General features: G+C 42.0%; 1 protein-coding gene across 1 annotated transcript in view; it reads right to left on the bottom strand.

Moving 5' to 3' along the window:
* The window catches only part of PLD5 (phospholipase D family member 5), a 381,286-nt gene that overhangs the window by 7,013 nt on the left and 358,131 nt on the right, over positions 1 to 16,142 (bottom strand). The window contains exons 8-9 of the mRNA XM_049633853.1: positions 15,785 to 15,953; positions 6,399 to 6,513 (exon numbers count right to left, since the gene is read on the bottom strand). Of these exons, the coding sequence (XP_049489810.1) occupies positions 6,399 to 6,513; positions 15,785 to 15,953 (284 nt within the window). The remainder of the gene's footprint in view (positions 1 to 6,398; positions 6,514 to 15,784; positions 15,954 to 16,142) is intronic.

Genomic DNA, 16,142 nt, shown 5'->3' with positions numbered 1-16,142 from the left:
AACTGAAGGCTTTTTAAGTGTAGAGCTTGATCTCCAGTCCCTCAGCAGCTCTTCAGCCATAGCTGCAGGGATATTTGCTGAATAAGACAGTAGGCATCCTTGACCCACGGCTGGCCTGGCAGCCATCTGTGGGGGAAGAAACATCCACAGAGAGCTGATAGGTGTTCCTTCACAACGCCCATCCTGTGGGCCCCCTGCTGCTCTCTGGAGTCCCCACACGTATCAACTCCCTTCCCCATATGGCACCAGAGGAGGCTGTTCCCCTGTCTCTCATGAGTTTATTCCTCAGGGCCTAATACCAGGTCCCTAAATCAAATATTATCAGCATAGAGAAAGAACTCCTCCTTCTCTTTTCTATCTCTGTCCTCCATCTCATACTGTCTCCCTGCCATACCCCCAAACACCACACCCATACTATTGATAGCTTCATGATAGACATAACTGTGGATGAATTTTACTGTTATAAATTAGTGAACTGTCTGCCGAATGGTTCACAATATTGAGTGGGAGTCTCTTTGCCAGTGGTGTGTTTCTGACCACATGCTCTCAGACACATGGCCACGCTCAGAGGCTCTGTGCCAATGCTCAGCACCAGCTAAATACAGGTTTGGACTTCTTAGACTGGGGATTAGTAGCTGCTGCAGGTTGAGAGTTATTTTGGAGCCCGCTGGCAGGCAGTGCCTTCTATCCATTCCATCAATGGAAGGACTTGTGGATAAGACCCTAAAGTCTCGTGCCTACAGCTGAGCGCCAGGAAGTGAATTCATTACATCAATACATTATCTCCAATATTCACTGCAATCCTATGAGGTGATAATACAAAGTCCATTGTACTGACGAGGAAATTAAGGCGCAGAAAGGTTAGGTAATTTGCCCGAGACAGGAGTGAAAAAATACCAGAGCCGAGTTTCAAAGTCAGCTCTGACCCCACAGCCCACCCTTAACTTCTGTTCCACGTCACCTCCAAGCCTAAAGGCCTATGTGGTACCAACTGTGCATTTTCCCTGGGGACTTCAGCATCAGCTGCTCAGCTGGAGCCTCGGACCACACTGAACTCCACTCATTTGTGGACCATGCTCTCTGAACACAGACGTGGAAATGTGAGGAGAGGGGAAGACAAGGTGGGGGAGAAGTGACAAGATTTTGGAGGCTTATTCTGTGAGATTCAGCTTTTCCCTTCAGCACAATGATGGAGCCAAGATCCTGCACCTTTGATCCTCCAAAGCTTTACTGAGGTTCTTCTCAGGAACTGCAGCCTGAGGCAGCTTTCCCAAGGTCTACAGAGGACGTCCTCCACCAGTGTGACCATTTCCCACCTTTCACTTCCTCATGGTTTGGCTAAACTTCAGAATCATGGATGTGCTCCAATATTTTCTGGCACACTGTTGCACCCAGGCCTGAGACTGCCATTTCCGCTTCCAGAATGCAGGAGAACTATAGTGCCATCCCCAGGTATAGACGAGGGTATAGATAAGCGTTTAGACAAGCTCACTGGGAAGGTGTATGGGCCTTCAACAAGATTTCTGAGTGCCTTCACCTAACATACCACTCCATCAGCCCTCAAACAATTCAGACCAACTTCTGGACAAATTTGCCAAACTAGACTCAAATATAGTCTACAGAATTCAAGGTTAGAGAGAGGACACCATTTGAGGAATCTTCTGAAAGTCTTGCAAAGATTTAATGAGCTATAATTCCATGCAAGGATTAGTGTGGGTTTTTCTTAATTTCGCATTCTCAGCAGGTGTCTGAGTGACGACTTAAGAGATTTCCAGAACATGCTGATAATTATTTAAATTATCAATGAATTTTCTCTCCGGATGCTCTTTAAATATTTTTATACAATAACTATGCTTTGCTCTAGGGAATTAATGTTTTGCTAAAATGCTGTGTGTAAAATGAACTCATTTAAAATTGAATTATAATAGAGCTCCAGAAATAGACCCACGTAAATAAGTCAGCTGATCCTGAGAGAGGAGCAAAGGCAATCAAGGGAGCAAAACTAGCCTTTTCAACAAATGGCGCTAGAATAACTGGACATGGGCGTGCAGAAAGTGAATTCTAGACACTGACCCTTTCACAAAAATTAACTCAAAATGGGTCATAGACCTAAATGTAAAATGCAAAATTATGAAACTCCTAGAAGATAACGAATAAGAAAATCTAGATGAATTTGGGTTTAGTGATGGGTTTTTAGATATGACACTGAAGGCATGATCCAGGAAAGAAATCATTGATAAGCTGAACTTCATTTGAAGTTAAGATGTTTACTCTGTGAAAGACACTGTCAAGAGAATGAAGAGATAAAGCACAGGCTGGGAGAAAATATTTGCAAAAGATGCATCTGATAAAAGATCGTTATAATTATACAAAGAACTCTTTTTTTTTTTAATTTTTTTTTCAACTTTTTTTTTTTTTATTTATTATTTTTGGGACAGAGAGAGACAGAGCATGAACGGGGGAGGGGCAGAGAGAGAGGGAGACACAGAATCGGAAACAGGCTCCAGGCTCCGAGCCATCAGCCCAGAGCCCGACGCGGGGCTCGAACTCACAGACCGCGAGATCGTGACCTGGCTGAAGTCGGATGCTCAACCGACTGCGCCACCCAGGCGCCCCTATACAAAGAACTCTTAATACAGGTTCTTATAAGAAAGAAAATGAAAAATAAGAAAATGAAAAAGTAAGAAAAAGCAGCAAATGAAAAAAGAAAGAAGATGAAATAAGAAATAAGAAAGAAAATGAAAAATATGATTAAAAAATGGGCCAAAGACCTCATCAAAGAAGATACTCAGATGACAAGGTAAGCATATAAAGAGATGCTCCACATCATATTATGAAGGAAATGCAAACTAAAAGCAATCATTAGCTACACTACACACGTATCAGAAGGGCCCAAATCTGGAACTTGGACAACAGGAAACGCTGGTAAGAATGTGGACCAATAGGAACTCTCGCTCACCGCTGCTGGGAACTGACAACTGTAGAGCCACTTTGGGAGACTGGAAAGCTCACTGCTGCTGGGAACTCAAAATGGTAGAGCCACTTTGGGAGACAGGCAGTTTCTCACAACACTAAACATAATCTTACCATACAATCCTGCAATCACGCTCCTTGGTATTACCCAACAGGGTTGAACACATGTCCACACAAAACCTATGTGTGGATGTTTATAGCAACTTTATTTATAATTGCCAAAATCTGGAAGCAGCCAAGATGGGTAGGTGAGTGGATAAAAGAACTGTGGCAGATCCAGACAATGGAATACTATTCAGTGCTAAAAAAATAAGCTATCAAGCCATTAAAAGATACAGAGGAAGTTTGGGGCACCTGGGTGGCTCCGTCAGTTAAGTGTCTGACTTCGGCTCAGCTCATGATCTCGTGGTTCGTGGGTTCCAGCCCCACGTGGGGCTCTGTACTGACAGTGGGGAGCCTGCTTGGGATTCTCTCTCTCTCCCTTGTTCTGCCCCTCCCTGACTCAAGCTTTGTCTCTCTAAAAATAAATAAATAAACTTAAAAAAATTACAGAGGAAGCTTAAATGCATGTTACTAAGTAGAAGAAGCCAATCTGAAAAGGCTACATATTATGATTTTAACTACATGATATTTTGGAGAAGCTGAAACTCTGAAGACTGTAAAAAGATCAGTGGTTGTCAGGAGTTACGGGGAGGGAAGGATGAGTGGAGCACAGAGAATTCTTAGGACAGTGAAGCTACTCTATATATTACACATTTGTCAGGACCCATAGGATGAATGGCATCAAGAGAGAACCCTAATGTCAACAATGGACGTTGGGTGATGCTGATGTGTTAATGTAGGTCCGACGTATAATGTATGTTATAAACAAATGTACCACTTTGGTGGGGGATGTTGATAATGGGGCAGGCTGTGTGTATGTGTTGTGGGGGGCAGAAGGATGTGAGAATTCTGTATTTTCTGCTCGATTTTGCTGTGAACCTAACTGCTCTAAATAATGAAAGTCTACTTTAAAAATGTAATATATGGAGGAAGGTACCTGGGTGGCTCAGTAGGTTGAGCATCTGACTTTGGTTTAGGTCCTGATCTCGCAGTTCATGGGATGGAGCCCTGTGTTGAGGATTCTTTCTTCCTCTTAAGGCCCTCTCTCTTCCTCTCCCTTTGCCCCTTTCCCCTGCTTGCATGCACACTCTCTCTCTCAAACAAACAAACAAAAATGTATTCTATGGGAAGAAGAAGAGAGAGCCGGAAATCCATATTTACTAAGGATTTAGACAGATGCGAGACAGTGTTTGGAGCTTTTCATATATTATCTCATTTAATCCTTCTATCACCACCAAAGGGTAGATGCTATTATCCTTATTTCATAGATAAGAAAACAGAGGCACACAGAGGCTCAGAGAGATCACGTGACTTTCCATCATCTTCCAGCTTCCAGTGCCAGCGCTTGAATTCAAACAGAAGTTTTTGTGACTCCAAAACATTTAATTCACTAAAAGAACTTTAGGACACAGGTGCCACATAACTGCTCCAAGTACACATGGCACTTTAAGTAAACCCCACAGGTAAAATATCCAGATCTGAGTTCCTAATCCAACTGTGCCTGAAACCTGATCCATCCCTGTATTTTCCAATTATTGAGCCCGAAATTCCCAGTTTTGATGAAATGATTTTGAGTTCGTTTTTGTCACTTGCTTAAAAAGAAGCTGATTCATTCTACTCTCCGTAAGCTGATGAACATGAGAAAATCCAAACTATTACATCTCAAGCCACTGAGAGGGACAGCATGAATAAAGTAACATTCTCATATCCTAAAACAGTTTGAATAATAGACATTAAAAAAAAATTCCAATCCTCTCTTCTCCTAATGTGGACACATAACTATTCGAAATGGAAAAAGAACACCTTTCTAGAAGGCAGGATGGAGTAACTGTCCAGTGGCTGATGGCAGTGTCTTCTGGGGGTGGGGCTCTGGGTGCCGCGGATCCTAGAACTCGCTCTTCTTCACATCTGCATGTTTAAGTCAATTCCTGTCTTAGGGTCCTCATTTCTAAACTGTAGGTGATAAAGGCCACCTTCCCTATCAGCAAATGAGATAGGGGCGCCTGGGTGGCTCAGTTGGTTAAGCATCTGACCTTGGCTCAGGTCAGGATCTCACAGGTGGTGAGTTGGAGCCCCGTGCTGGGCTCTGTGCTGATAGCTGAGCCCGCTTCAGATCCTCCTGTTCCCCCCTTTCTCTGCCCCTCCCCTGCTTGTTCCTTCTCTTCCAAAAATAAATAAAAAAAAAAGCAAATGAGATAAAGTGGTTTACAAAGCACAAAGGGCATATTCCACTCACTCACTGAATGGGGGAACACCCATATTCCATATTCTTTCATTCCACACACGTTTTTCTTTTCTACTTGGAGACTGTCACTTCATCTTTACAGTAATAGCCACGCTGCTGTTTTGTGATTTATGTACCTTCTTTTATAGATAATAATTTCCACTCTGCAGTTGATGGTACCAATTAAGGGGTTACCCTGGACTCACCCACACTGTAGGAGAGGAGAACAGATTCGACACACGAGTAAACAATTCCACCAGGAGGTATGATTTCTGCATCTGGGTTGTGAAATTACCTTACAAATAAAAACTAGGGTGCCTGGGGGGTTTAGTCGGTTAAGCGTCCGACTCTTGATTTCAGCTCAGTTCTCACAGTTTGTGGGGTCAAGCCCTGTGCACATGAGGATGTGCACTGACAGCACAGAGCCTGCTTGGGATTCTCTCTATCCCTCTCTCTACCCCTCCCCTGCTCGTGCTCTCATCCTCTCTCTCTCAAAATAAATAAATAAACGTTTTATAAATAAAAATAAAAAATACACGAATCAGGTATTATCTGTGTGCCAGCGGTTTTAATTGTCCAAGGCGCTTTGCAGATATCATTCCACTTAAATTTCACGGAATGAAGTAGAAACTATTATTAGCCCCATTTTACAGATGAGAAAACTGAGGTGTAGACAGCTTAAGTAAATTCTCCAGGGTTAGACATTTATAAAGTGGCAGAGATGGGACTGCTGCCCAAGAAGTGCTCATTTTGGCACCGAGCGGCCACCACGTCTGCTGCTATAACTCACGACAGGTTGGCTGTGGTAGGTGGGTGGGAAGGGACCCCTGTGCTCATTCGACCACCAGGACTCACTTTTGACGAGCCATTCGCCTCCTCACCTATCAAATGAGGCAAGGAGACCAAAGAATTTCCGAAAACACTTACAGAAAACATCTTCTGTGGTGTCCTCGTGCTTGAACCAAGCCCTAGAGGAGATGTTCAGTTCAAGAGCTCTTGGCCCTCACCCTCCTGTTTCCTCCAGAGCCCCATGGGGTACAGAAAAGCACAGTCGGACCGCCACTGACCCGCACTGTCCCCTGAGGAGGCTGACACCTACCGATGTAAGCTGCACCGTCTGTCACCATGTACTTGTTGCGATTTAACTTAGGAAAGGCGTGATCTTTTTGTTCTTTTGTAGCACAAACATTCTCTCTTTCCAGATCAAAGAACTTCTGTAAGACACAAAAATAAACCCATTCATAAAGCAGGTGAATAGACAACATTTTTGGCTTTGTGCAAGAGCACAAGAGCGTGTCTTATCCAAACAGCCTCAGCAGACCTCATACTGGGCTATTAAAGCCACAGTCTTGTTTCTTCATATAGATGAAGCTATTTTTGTTCTCAAGCCTATATGGGCAACAAGAGAGAAAATTAGCGTGCTCAACTAGGTCTATAATGAACGCTTTGAAGCTGCAAAATGAACACAAAATTCATTCTTTCACCAGGGCGAGGGCCAGACGTTGGTTTAATTCTTATTGTCATATTCATCAGGGTGCAGTAGCATCTGAAGTCGGCCTCAGGGCGCTTTCTGTCATGCACACCGATGAACCGAATGAATATTCCTCTGTGTTGCATACATTATAAGAAGCAGCAGGCTCGTGTCCATGACTAGCTGATTAAGCTGGGGATTTGCAAAGGTCAAAAGAGATTTTTGCCAAAGGAACAAATATTTTCCATCTGAACACCTAGGTCTACAAGCTCTTTTAATAAGCAAGTCAAAAAAAAAAAATCACTTCAACCCGGGAATCCTGAATTTCAACTTTAATGTGACCCGAAAAGCACCTGAGGCCCGGGATGTGGGGGCTGACAGTGGGGGTAGGTGGGCTGGTGCCTCTGGAATCTGCTGGAACTGGTAGCTGCTTAGATGAGGACTGAACTGTGACAGAGCTCACAGAATACACACCATCAAAGGTGAGGTCTCAAATCTCCTCCACACCGGAAAAGGCTGAGCATTTTCAGCACTGTGTGTGGAATCTTCCTGGATTGAATGTCTTACGGCTGTGGGATCATGCGTGTTTGAAGGAAAGAGGCAGAGAGAAAAATGAGATGCTACCTAGAAATGGAGACATCATTTAGTTTGAAAACTGTAACTGTCTGGGGCTCCTGGGCGGCTCAGTCCGTTAAGCACCTGACTCTTAGTTTCAGCTCAGGTCATGATCTCACAGTTTGTGAGTTTGAACCTCGCGTCGGGCTCTGCAACTGTCAGTGTGGAGCCTGCTTGGGATTCTCTCTCTCTCCCTCTCTCTGCCCCTCTCACTCTCTCTATCAAAGTAACTAAACTGAACTAAACGGAACAAAATGAAAACTGTAAGTGTTCAAGTTTGGCTTGGGGAAACAATGAGGGTTGGTCTTCCCCTTCGCCCAAGGGTGAGAAAGGAGTGATAAACTGGATGATCACCAAGGTCCCCTCCAGCCCTTGAAAATTCTATTCTGATGTTCTGCAGATTCCTTGAGATCAATGGTGCACAGGCCAAAATCTACTCCCCAAGAACTGTCAGTTGCACATCACAGAGGACAGTGTTACCTGGGTCCACATTACCATGATGATAGGTAATGCTGCATCAGTTCCCTTTCATCCCAGTTCCTGTCTCCTGCAAAATCTGTGTCATTTGGAGGGCTCACATATAGCCACGTTTTGTGGACTCTTCCCATGGACTTGATTACCTGTGAATGCTCTTAAGTCATAGTTATATATCTGTGAGGTCCTGTGATACCCACCTGTCATTCAGTAAGAGCAGTCACCCTGCTCAGACATTCTATCACAACACATGTCCACACACTCTACTGCCTCCTTTTGAGGAAAATATTATTGTGGAATCATGATGGATGTAAAAAAGAACAAAATATACATCCTAATTTAAGTTGGGGATGTCATCACTGCTTGAGGCTCTACAGAGAACCCATTTGCTCTAGAAAGCTGAAGATGCCCAAAAGAGGGAGACAGCTTTATCTGGGAGACTAAAGTGGCAGCAGAAATCATACTGTATTCACTGACATACTACTAACCATCTAATATGCTGTAGGTGACAGCAAAGACTGTTCAAAAGTGATTTACTTTTTAAATGTTTTTCAAAGTTTATTTAGAGAGAGAGAGAGAGAGAGAGAGAGGCAGTGAGAGACGGAGAGAAAGAATCCCAAGCAGATTCCACAATGTAAGTGTAGAGTCCAATGCAGGGCTTGATCCCATGAATGGTGAGATCATGACCTAAGCTGAAATCAAGAGTCAGACACTTAACCGACTGATCCACCCAGGAACCCCAAAAGTGATTTATGAATTTATTAAAAAATAAAAGCCTAGCTGACAGGGGCAATTCTGTGAATGCAGTCTGTTTCCCATGAGTCCCCTCATGGACATAAATCCCCCCAAGCCAAGGATAGGGGTGCCCACTCCTCTGAGGAGAGAGATTCCCTGCCTCACTCCCAGGTTGTGTTCTAGATGTAGGGGCTGCAGGCTTCATTCCCACCCAGGCTTATCTTAATGCTTAGAAGTGCAGGGCCTGGCTTCCATGAGGACCAGAGTCTCTGTTTCATGAAACGTCCAATGGTGAACTGTTAATATTTGGTTTATTCAAGTAATGAGACCATGAGTGTTTGCAAAGATGGAGCTAAGTAGAGAATAAAATAATGGATTCTACTTTCCTTGTAATTTCTTGCAAGTCTTAAATGAGAGCACTAATTTCATGATGGAGATTTCAACTGGCAATGGCTTAGAGAAGAGATAGGAGCAAATGCACCATGTGTGATGGGCCCCAGACATTTCCCCCTCTGCTTCTGCTTGTATTAGTCATATCTTCTTATTTTCTGTATTCAGATGTTTTGACATTTGGGTCCTGCTGAGCCTGGAGGGATTGCCCTTCTGAGGGCTGGCTAACTCCTAGAGATAGCAAACAACTTGCCTGTGAGCACACTTCTCATATGTAAACCAAACAGTCCAGGGACCATACCCAGAACCACCTCCTTTATGGGCTCTCACACTCTGGTCACTATCCGTCTGCTCTAATCACCCCAGGGTCACGTACCAGGAAATCAGGGACAGCTCCTAGGCCCAAGGGCCCACTGAAATTATTCAAACTTGCCAATCCTAAATTGGCTTACCCTGCTTGTTTGTTCCACCACCACGTAAACCAAACAAAGGCCCTTGCCCATATTTCCCCTCACTCCTGCCTTATGCCCCCTTCTCTTGAGATCTATGGGTAAAACAAACTATTTTTGCAATGGCTGTTGTCTTCTGATCCATTGATGTTGTCACACCTCAATCATAATTAAAGTTATATTTTAAAACATTGTGATATCTGGTAAGTCTGACTATGGCACCCCTCTAAGTGCAAGCACACTGTGCTCTGAGTAAATGACTTTCCCCAAAAGATTCTTCACCCCTCTCCAAGCACATCCCCCGTTTGAGAAAATGGCAAAAATAACTCCACATCCACCATGTCCTGGACATGGGCTGTGTTCCCTCCACTCACTGGTTCCCATAGAGCCTTCCTAAACCATCAGCTCCCTTTTTTATTTCACCCATCCATCCATACATCCATCCATGCATTCCACATATATGCTTTGAATGCTTTGTGCCAGCATCATGCTAGGCCCTGGGAATATGATGGTGAACCTATTCACTGCCATGCAGCCTCACATGCCACTTCGGTTATCTGGAAAATGCTATCCCTGCAGATGAAACAATCCCCAGCATTCTCTTGTCCATGGAAAGGTACTGAACACAAACTGACTCTATTCTCCTGGTTCTCTGCCTGGCTTCCTGGGACCATCCAGTGTTTCCTATAATCCCTGATATCTGATTCCACACTAAAGTTGGCGCCCTGATGCAACTCCTGGTTATCACACTCATTTGCAAACCTGGCACGGAAAATAGACCTACAGTAGTAATCACAGACCTGTTGTTATTTCCATTTTATCGAGAAGTAATTGACATCTATCACTGCATAAATTTTAGTTGTACAGCATGATGTTTTGATTTACATATATTGTGAATGATGACTGCAATAGGTGCAGCTAACAGCCATCTTCTCATACATTGTATCATACAGATACAATACAAAGAAAAGAAAAGAAAAGAAAAGAAAAGGAAAGAAAAGAATGAAGAAATTTTTTTTTTCTCTTTGTGATGAGGACGCTTTGGATTGATTTCCTTGACAACTTTCCTACGTATCCTACAGCAGCATTAGCGGAAGTCATCACGTTGTACATTATATCCCTAGTACTTATCTTGTAACTGGAAGTTTGTACCCTTTGACCACCTTGCTTCAATTCCCCCGCCTCTCACCCTCCCCCCCCCCCACCTCTGGTTACCACAAGTCTGATCTCTTTTTCTATGACTTTGTGTGTGTGTGTTTTAATTTTAGATTCCACATACAATTGATATCATACAGTATTTGTCTTTCTTTGCCTGACTTATTTCACTTAGAATAATGCCTTCAACGCCCATCTATGTTGTCACAAATGGTAGAATTTCCTCATTTTTATGGCTGAATAATATCCCATTGTATATATATGAATAATATCCCATTATATATATATACCACAACTTCTTTATCCATTCATCCACTAACGGGCACATAGGTTGTTTCTGCGTCTTGGCTACTGTGAATATTGCTGCTATGAACATGAAGATGTAGATACACTTTTGAGTTAGTGTTTTGGTTTCTTTGGGATATACTTCCATAAGTAGAATTACTAAATCATATGATAGTTCTATTTTTAATTTGTAAAGGATGCTTCATACTGTTTTCCATGGTAGCTATACCAATTTACATTCCTACCATGAATTCCCTTTTCTCCACATACTCACCAGCATTTGTTACCTCTTGTCTTTTTGGTGATGGCCATTCTAAAAGGCATGCTGTGGTATCTAATAGTGGTTTTAATTTGCATTTCCCTAATGACTGGTAATGTTGAGCATCTTTTCATGTACCTGTTGGCCTTCTGTCTATCTTCTTTGGAGAAATGTCTATTCAGCTCCTTTGCCCATCTTTAAATTGGGTTATTTGCTATCGAGTCATATGAGTTCTTGATGTATTTTGGCTATTAACCCCTTATCAGATATGTGGTGTGCCAATATTTCCCCCCCTTCCATAAGTTGTTTTTTCACATTGTTGATGGTTTCTTTTGTTGGCAGAAGCTTTTTAGTTTGATGTAATCCCATTTGCTTATATTTATTTTTGATTTTGTTGCTTGTACTGTAGAGGTCCTATCCAAAAAATTATTACCCTAATCCATGTCAAGAAGCTTTGTTTCTGTGTTTTCTTCTAGTAATTTCATGGTTTCAGATCTTACATTTATGTATTTAATCTGTTTTGTGTTACTTTTTATGAGTGGTGTATGATATGGGTCCCGTTTTATTCTTTTACATGTGAATATCCAGTTATCTCAGTACCATTTATTGACAAGGTTGTCTTTTCTCCATTGAGTATTCTTGGCTCCCTTGAAAAATATTAGTTGCCTGTATATGCTTGGGTTTATTTCTGGTCTCTTGATTCTATTCCATTGGTCTATTTGTCTGTTTTTATGCCAGTACCATATTTGATGACCATAGCTTTATAGTATAGCCTGAAGTCAGAAAATGTTATAATTCCTTCTTTGTTCTTCTTTCTCAAGATTTCTTTGGCTATTCAGGTTCTTTTGCAGTTCCATATAAATTTTTGAGTGTTTTTTCTACTTTCTACATCTAAAGGATGCCATTGGAGTCTTGATAGTATTGCATTGAATCTATAGATAGATTTCGGTTGTATTGACATTTTAACAATATTACTTCTTCTAATATATTTCCATTGTTTTGTGTTGTCTTTGATTTATTTCATAAATACCTTAGAGTTTTCAGTATAGAGATTATTCACCTCCTTAGTTAAATTTATTCCTAAGTATTTTATTGTTTTTAATACTAGTGTATATGGGATCCATTTCTTTATTTCCCTTCCAGAAATTTCATTGTTAGTGTATAGAAACACTACTGATTTTTGTGTGTTAATTTTGTATTTCTGTAACTTTGCAGAATTCATTGATTAAATATAACATTTTTTTTTTTTTGGCTGAGTCTTTAAGATTTTCTATATATAAAGTCATGTTGTCTGCAAACTGACAATTTTGCTTCTTCCTTTTCAATTCTGATACTTTTTATTTCTTTTTCTTGCCTGATTGCTCTGGCTAGGACTTCCAGTACTATGTTGAATAGGAGTGGTAAGAATGGGAACCCTTGTCTTGTCTCTGATCTTAAAGGAAAACTTTTCATCATTGAGTATGATGTTAGCTGTAGGTTTCATAGACCTGTTTCTACTTCTAATACTTATTTGTGAACTCAGACATGTGCATGGCTACCTCAGTTTATAAAAACCAGTAAAATGGAAATAAAAATTTCTATTTTATCAATATTACCAGAATGTTAGGAAGATTAAAACAAAATATATGTGGGAAGCATGCTTTTTTTGAAATTTATAGTAAATTCTAGAATTTTATGTCTTTAAATTGTTGATAATTTCAACTTTTAAAAAATATTTAATGGCATGATTGAGTTAAAAAACATCTTATCTGATATTTTTGTTGATCCTCAGAGATACATCAGTCAGATGAGTAGCCTCTCAGGTCTTCGAGCAGATATCAATATGATGTTTTTAATATAGATAGGAAAGACAAAAAAACCTTTATAACTTCAATTATTTGTTCCACTTGCTGACCATACAGTATGAGGTTTAAGAGCTCAGTCTCTGGAGTTAGAAAGACTTGTATTTGAATCTCTCTCCACTATTAACTAGTGTCCTGGAGAGAAATTATTTAATTTCTTCAGGCTTCACTCTCAATGTATGTACAATGGGAAAATTTCCCACTTCATAGTGTGGTTATGAAGATTAAATAGTACATACAAAGTATTTAATGCAGTGCCTGTCTAAAGGTCTACACTCATGAATATAACCAATTCCTTCATTTATTTAAAAAATATTAAGCACTTACTACATCCAGGCAATGTGACGTGAGATACTGCCATGACAGCAGCAATAAAAACTTAATAAAACATGTGGCAATGGTTTATCCCATGGGCAGCAGGCAGCAAGGAAATTGGTATTGCAGGATGGAAAGAATGGAGACCCATGTTAATGCAGTGGAAAAATACTTGGTAAGACCATAACCTGCACTGATTTGGAAGGAAGACTAAGCACACCCAAACCTTTGGCTACAGGGCAACGGATGGGAAAACAAATTGTTAACAGTGTATATGGGTCATTACTAGTGCTTTTAGGAAGTTAGTAGAGGAGATAAATGAGCTCAGAGATGGATTTGCTGGCTTGCAAGCATATATGGAAGAGAACAGATACACTAGAAATATGGTATTTCAAAGGGCTGGAAAAACTGTGCTGGGAGCCCAATAGTAGAAAAGAAATTTGAAGAATGCTTTAAGTGACTGAGTTAAGACTCATTTACGGGGACACACAGGTAGCTCAGTCGGTTAAGCCTCTGACTTCGGCTTAGGTCATGATCTCATGGTCTGTGAGTTCAAGCCCTGCATCAGGCTCTGTGCTGACAGCTCAGAGCCTGGAGCCTGCTTCAATTCTCTGTCTCCCTCTCTCTGTGCTCCAACCCCCCATCATGCTCACTCTCTCTCTCTCTCAAAAAAAAAAAAAAAAGACTCATTTCTGCAGCAAAGATCAGATAACTGAAGTAATCATAATTGGTATAATCTTCCCACCCAAGTCTGATGACCTGAATGAAGCCACCGTTAATAAGAAGAGACAGAAGGGGGGAGAGGAGAAGAAGAGGAAGGCTGAGGCAGAGGTATATGGGAAAGGAAGCATGATTAGTGAAGTTTGGGAATTATGCACAACAAAATCTTTGGTTTTGGTTACTGGTACTTCGAAATGACTAGAAGCAAACAAATCAGAAGCCTATTATGTTTCTGAGAAAATTGCATTGCCAGAGAAACCATGAGCTAGAACCAAAACCTCCTTTAACTGTTCACTCTGAAAACAACCTTGGGAGCTGGCACAGGAGGACTTCACTGTACCTGCCCAGAAGGATTTTACGATCACTTGGACCAGTGACTGCTGAGTGTCCTCTCCTGAATGGGAGTTTTTACTGTCCTTCTCCTGTTCCTGTTACGTGGGGAGGAGGCAACTTCAACCTGGGTCTTGGGTCTTGTAGGAGATTGTTGTTTTGTTTTTAGTTTCTGTTTATTGAACTATGAAATGCCATATCCAGATTTGCTGTCCAGTCCTGCACATCACTAGGAGGTCCTGAACTTTGAGCTGTGCAAAGCCATACTCATAAGCTGTCTCTGCCACTTAATGTGGACAGGTGAGTGATTTCTGAGCAGCAGAATGAAGGCTAACGGGATGTTCACCACCTCCAGGTCTAACCCATAAATGCCTCCTGGGAAGCCCTCCAGTCTCTCTCTCCTTCTGATCGACCTTGGGATGTTGAGGCTCAGGACTATCTTGGAAGGTATGTGTCAGAGTGGATGGTGGTGCCCCCGTCATCTTGGGTCTTTAAATGCTGCATGGAGCACAGACCCATCACCTAGAAGGGTGCCTGGCAGAAAGTAGGATCTTGGGGTATATATTTTTAATGTTTATTTATTTATTTTGAAAGAAAGAGAGAGAGTAAGCAGGGGAGGGGCAGAGAGAGAGGAATAGAGAATCCCAAGGGAACTCCTCACCATCAGCACAGAGCCTGATGCAGGACTTGAACCCGCAAACTGTGAGATCATGACCTGAGCCAAAATCATGAATAAGATGTTTAACTGAGTGAGCCACCCAGGCATCCCTCTCAGGGTACTATTGCTGAATGATTGCAGTGGAGGCTGGAAAATGTAAGCCCTAAAGGATTAGAGGGCATTAGTCAGATAAAGCATGGAGGAGAAGAGTGTTATGGGCAGAGGGAACAGCATGTACAAAGGCCCTGAGGTGAGGAAGAGGAAGTCACAGCTAAGGACCCAAGGAAAGTCAAACATGAGCTAGGGAGTTACCACACTGAAAGTAATACCAATTCCCAATCTTGCCCCGCTCAGAGTAGGCAGATATGGATTAGCATGTGGCCCCGGGGGCTGAAACAAGGGCAGGAGCTAAGCCAGGGGCACGTTGGGGCTGGGGGAGGCTGTGCAGGTGCATGCGACCTCACTGAGGCCATGGCCTTAGAAACTGGAATGGCAGGCAGGAGAACGAGGCAGACCCAACAAAGTGGAGAGGACACCACGGGCAGTGTATAAAAACAGGGCAGGGCCAGGAGGCACCAGGAAATGTGGGATCCAGGCTCCTTTTCTCGAGAGTATTTGTCTTGAAACATTACTTATCCTACTTTTGAAGCGCTTTTTCACTATCAGAGACTGTTATCCTGGTTCTTACTTGGCAGTTTACATGAGTGCAAATGCTCATAGCTTTCACAGATATGCAGAGGGAATCAGCCCTTTTTATTTAATAATACGTAAGCCAATGTCATACTTACAACTTTCAAACTGCAGTTGGCTATTTCAGTGCAAATAGCCTTAAGAGATGAAATAAAGTTAAACGTAAGGGGGTCTGTTTCCTTCCAGAAGCTTATCAGGAGTCGAACTTTAACGCTTCGCAAAACTAAGGCTTCTCTGATTTTCCCATCCAAGTCTGGCCAGTAAGTCCTGCAGAAATAATACCCATGTGGATAAAAACAAAGAAAATAAGTTAGCTGGGGGAAAGTAATTTACTAGACTACAAAGAACATTTATATATTAACCCAATCGTTACTGCTTTCTGTAAATAACTTGATTGGATATTTGGAAAGAGGCTTTACTGGGTCCTGCCCCTGCCTAAAACGTGTTCTCCCACCA

This window comes from Panthera uncia, chromosome F1 (assembly GCF_023721935.1).
Source record: "Panthera uncia isolate 11264 chromosome F1, Puncia_PCG_1.0, whole genome shotgun sequence".
Taxonomy (NCBI): Eukaryota; Metazoa; Chordata; class Mammalia; order Carnivora; family Felidae; genus Panthera; species Panthera uncia.
Note: the sequence above shows the minus strand (reverse complement) of the source record. Positions and strands in the feature narration are given on the sequence as shown.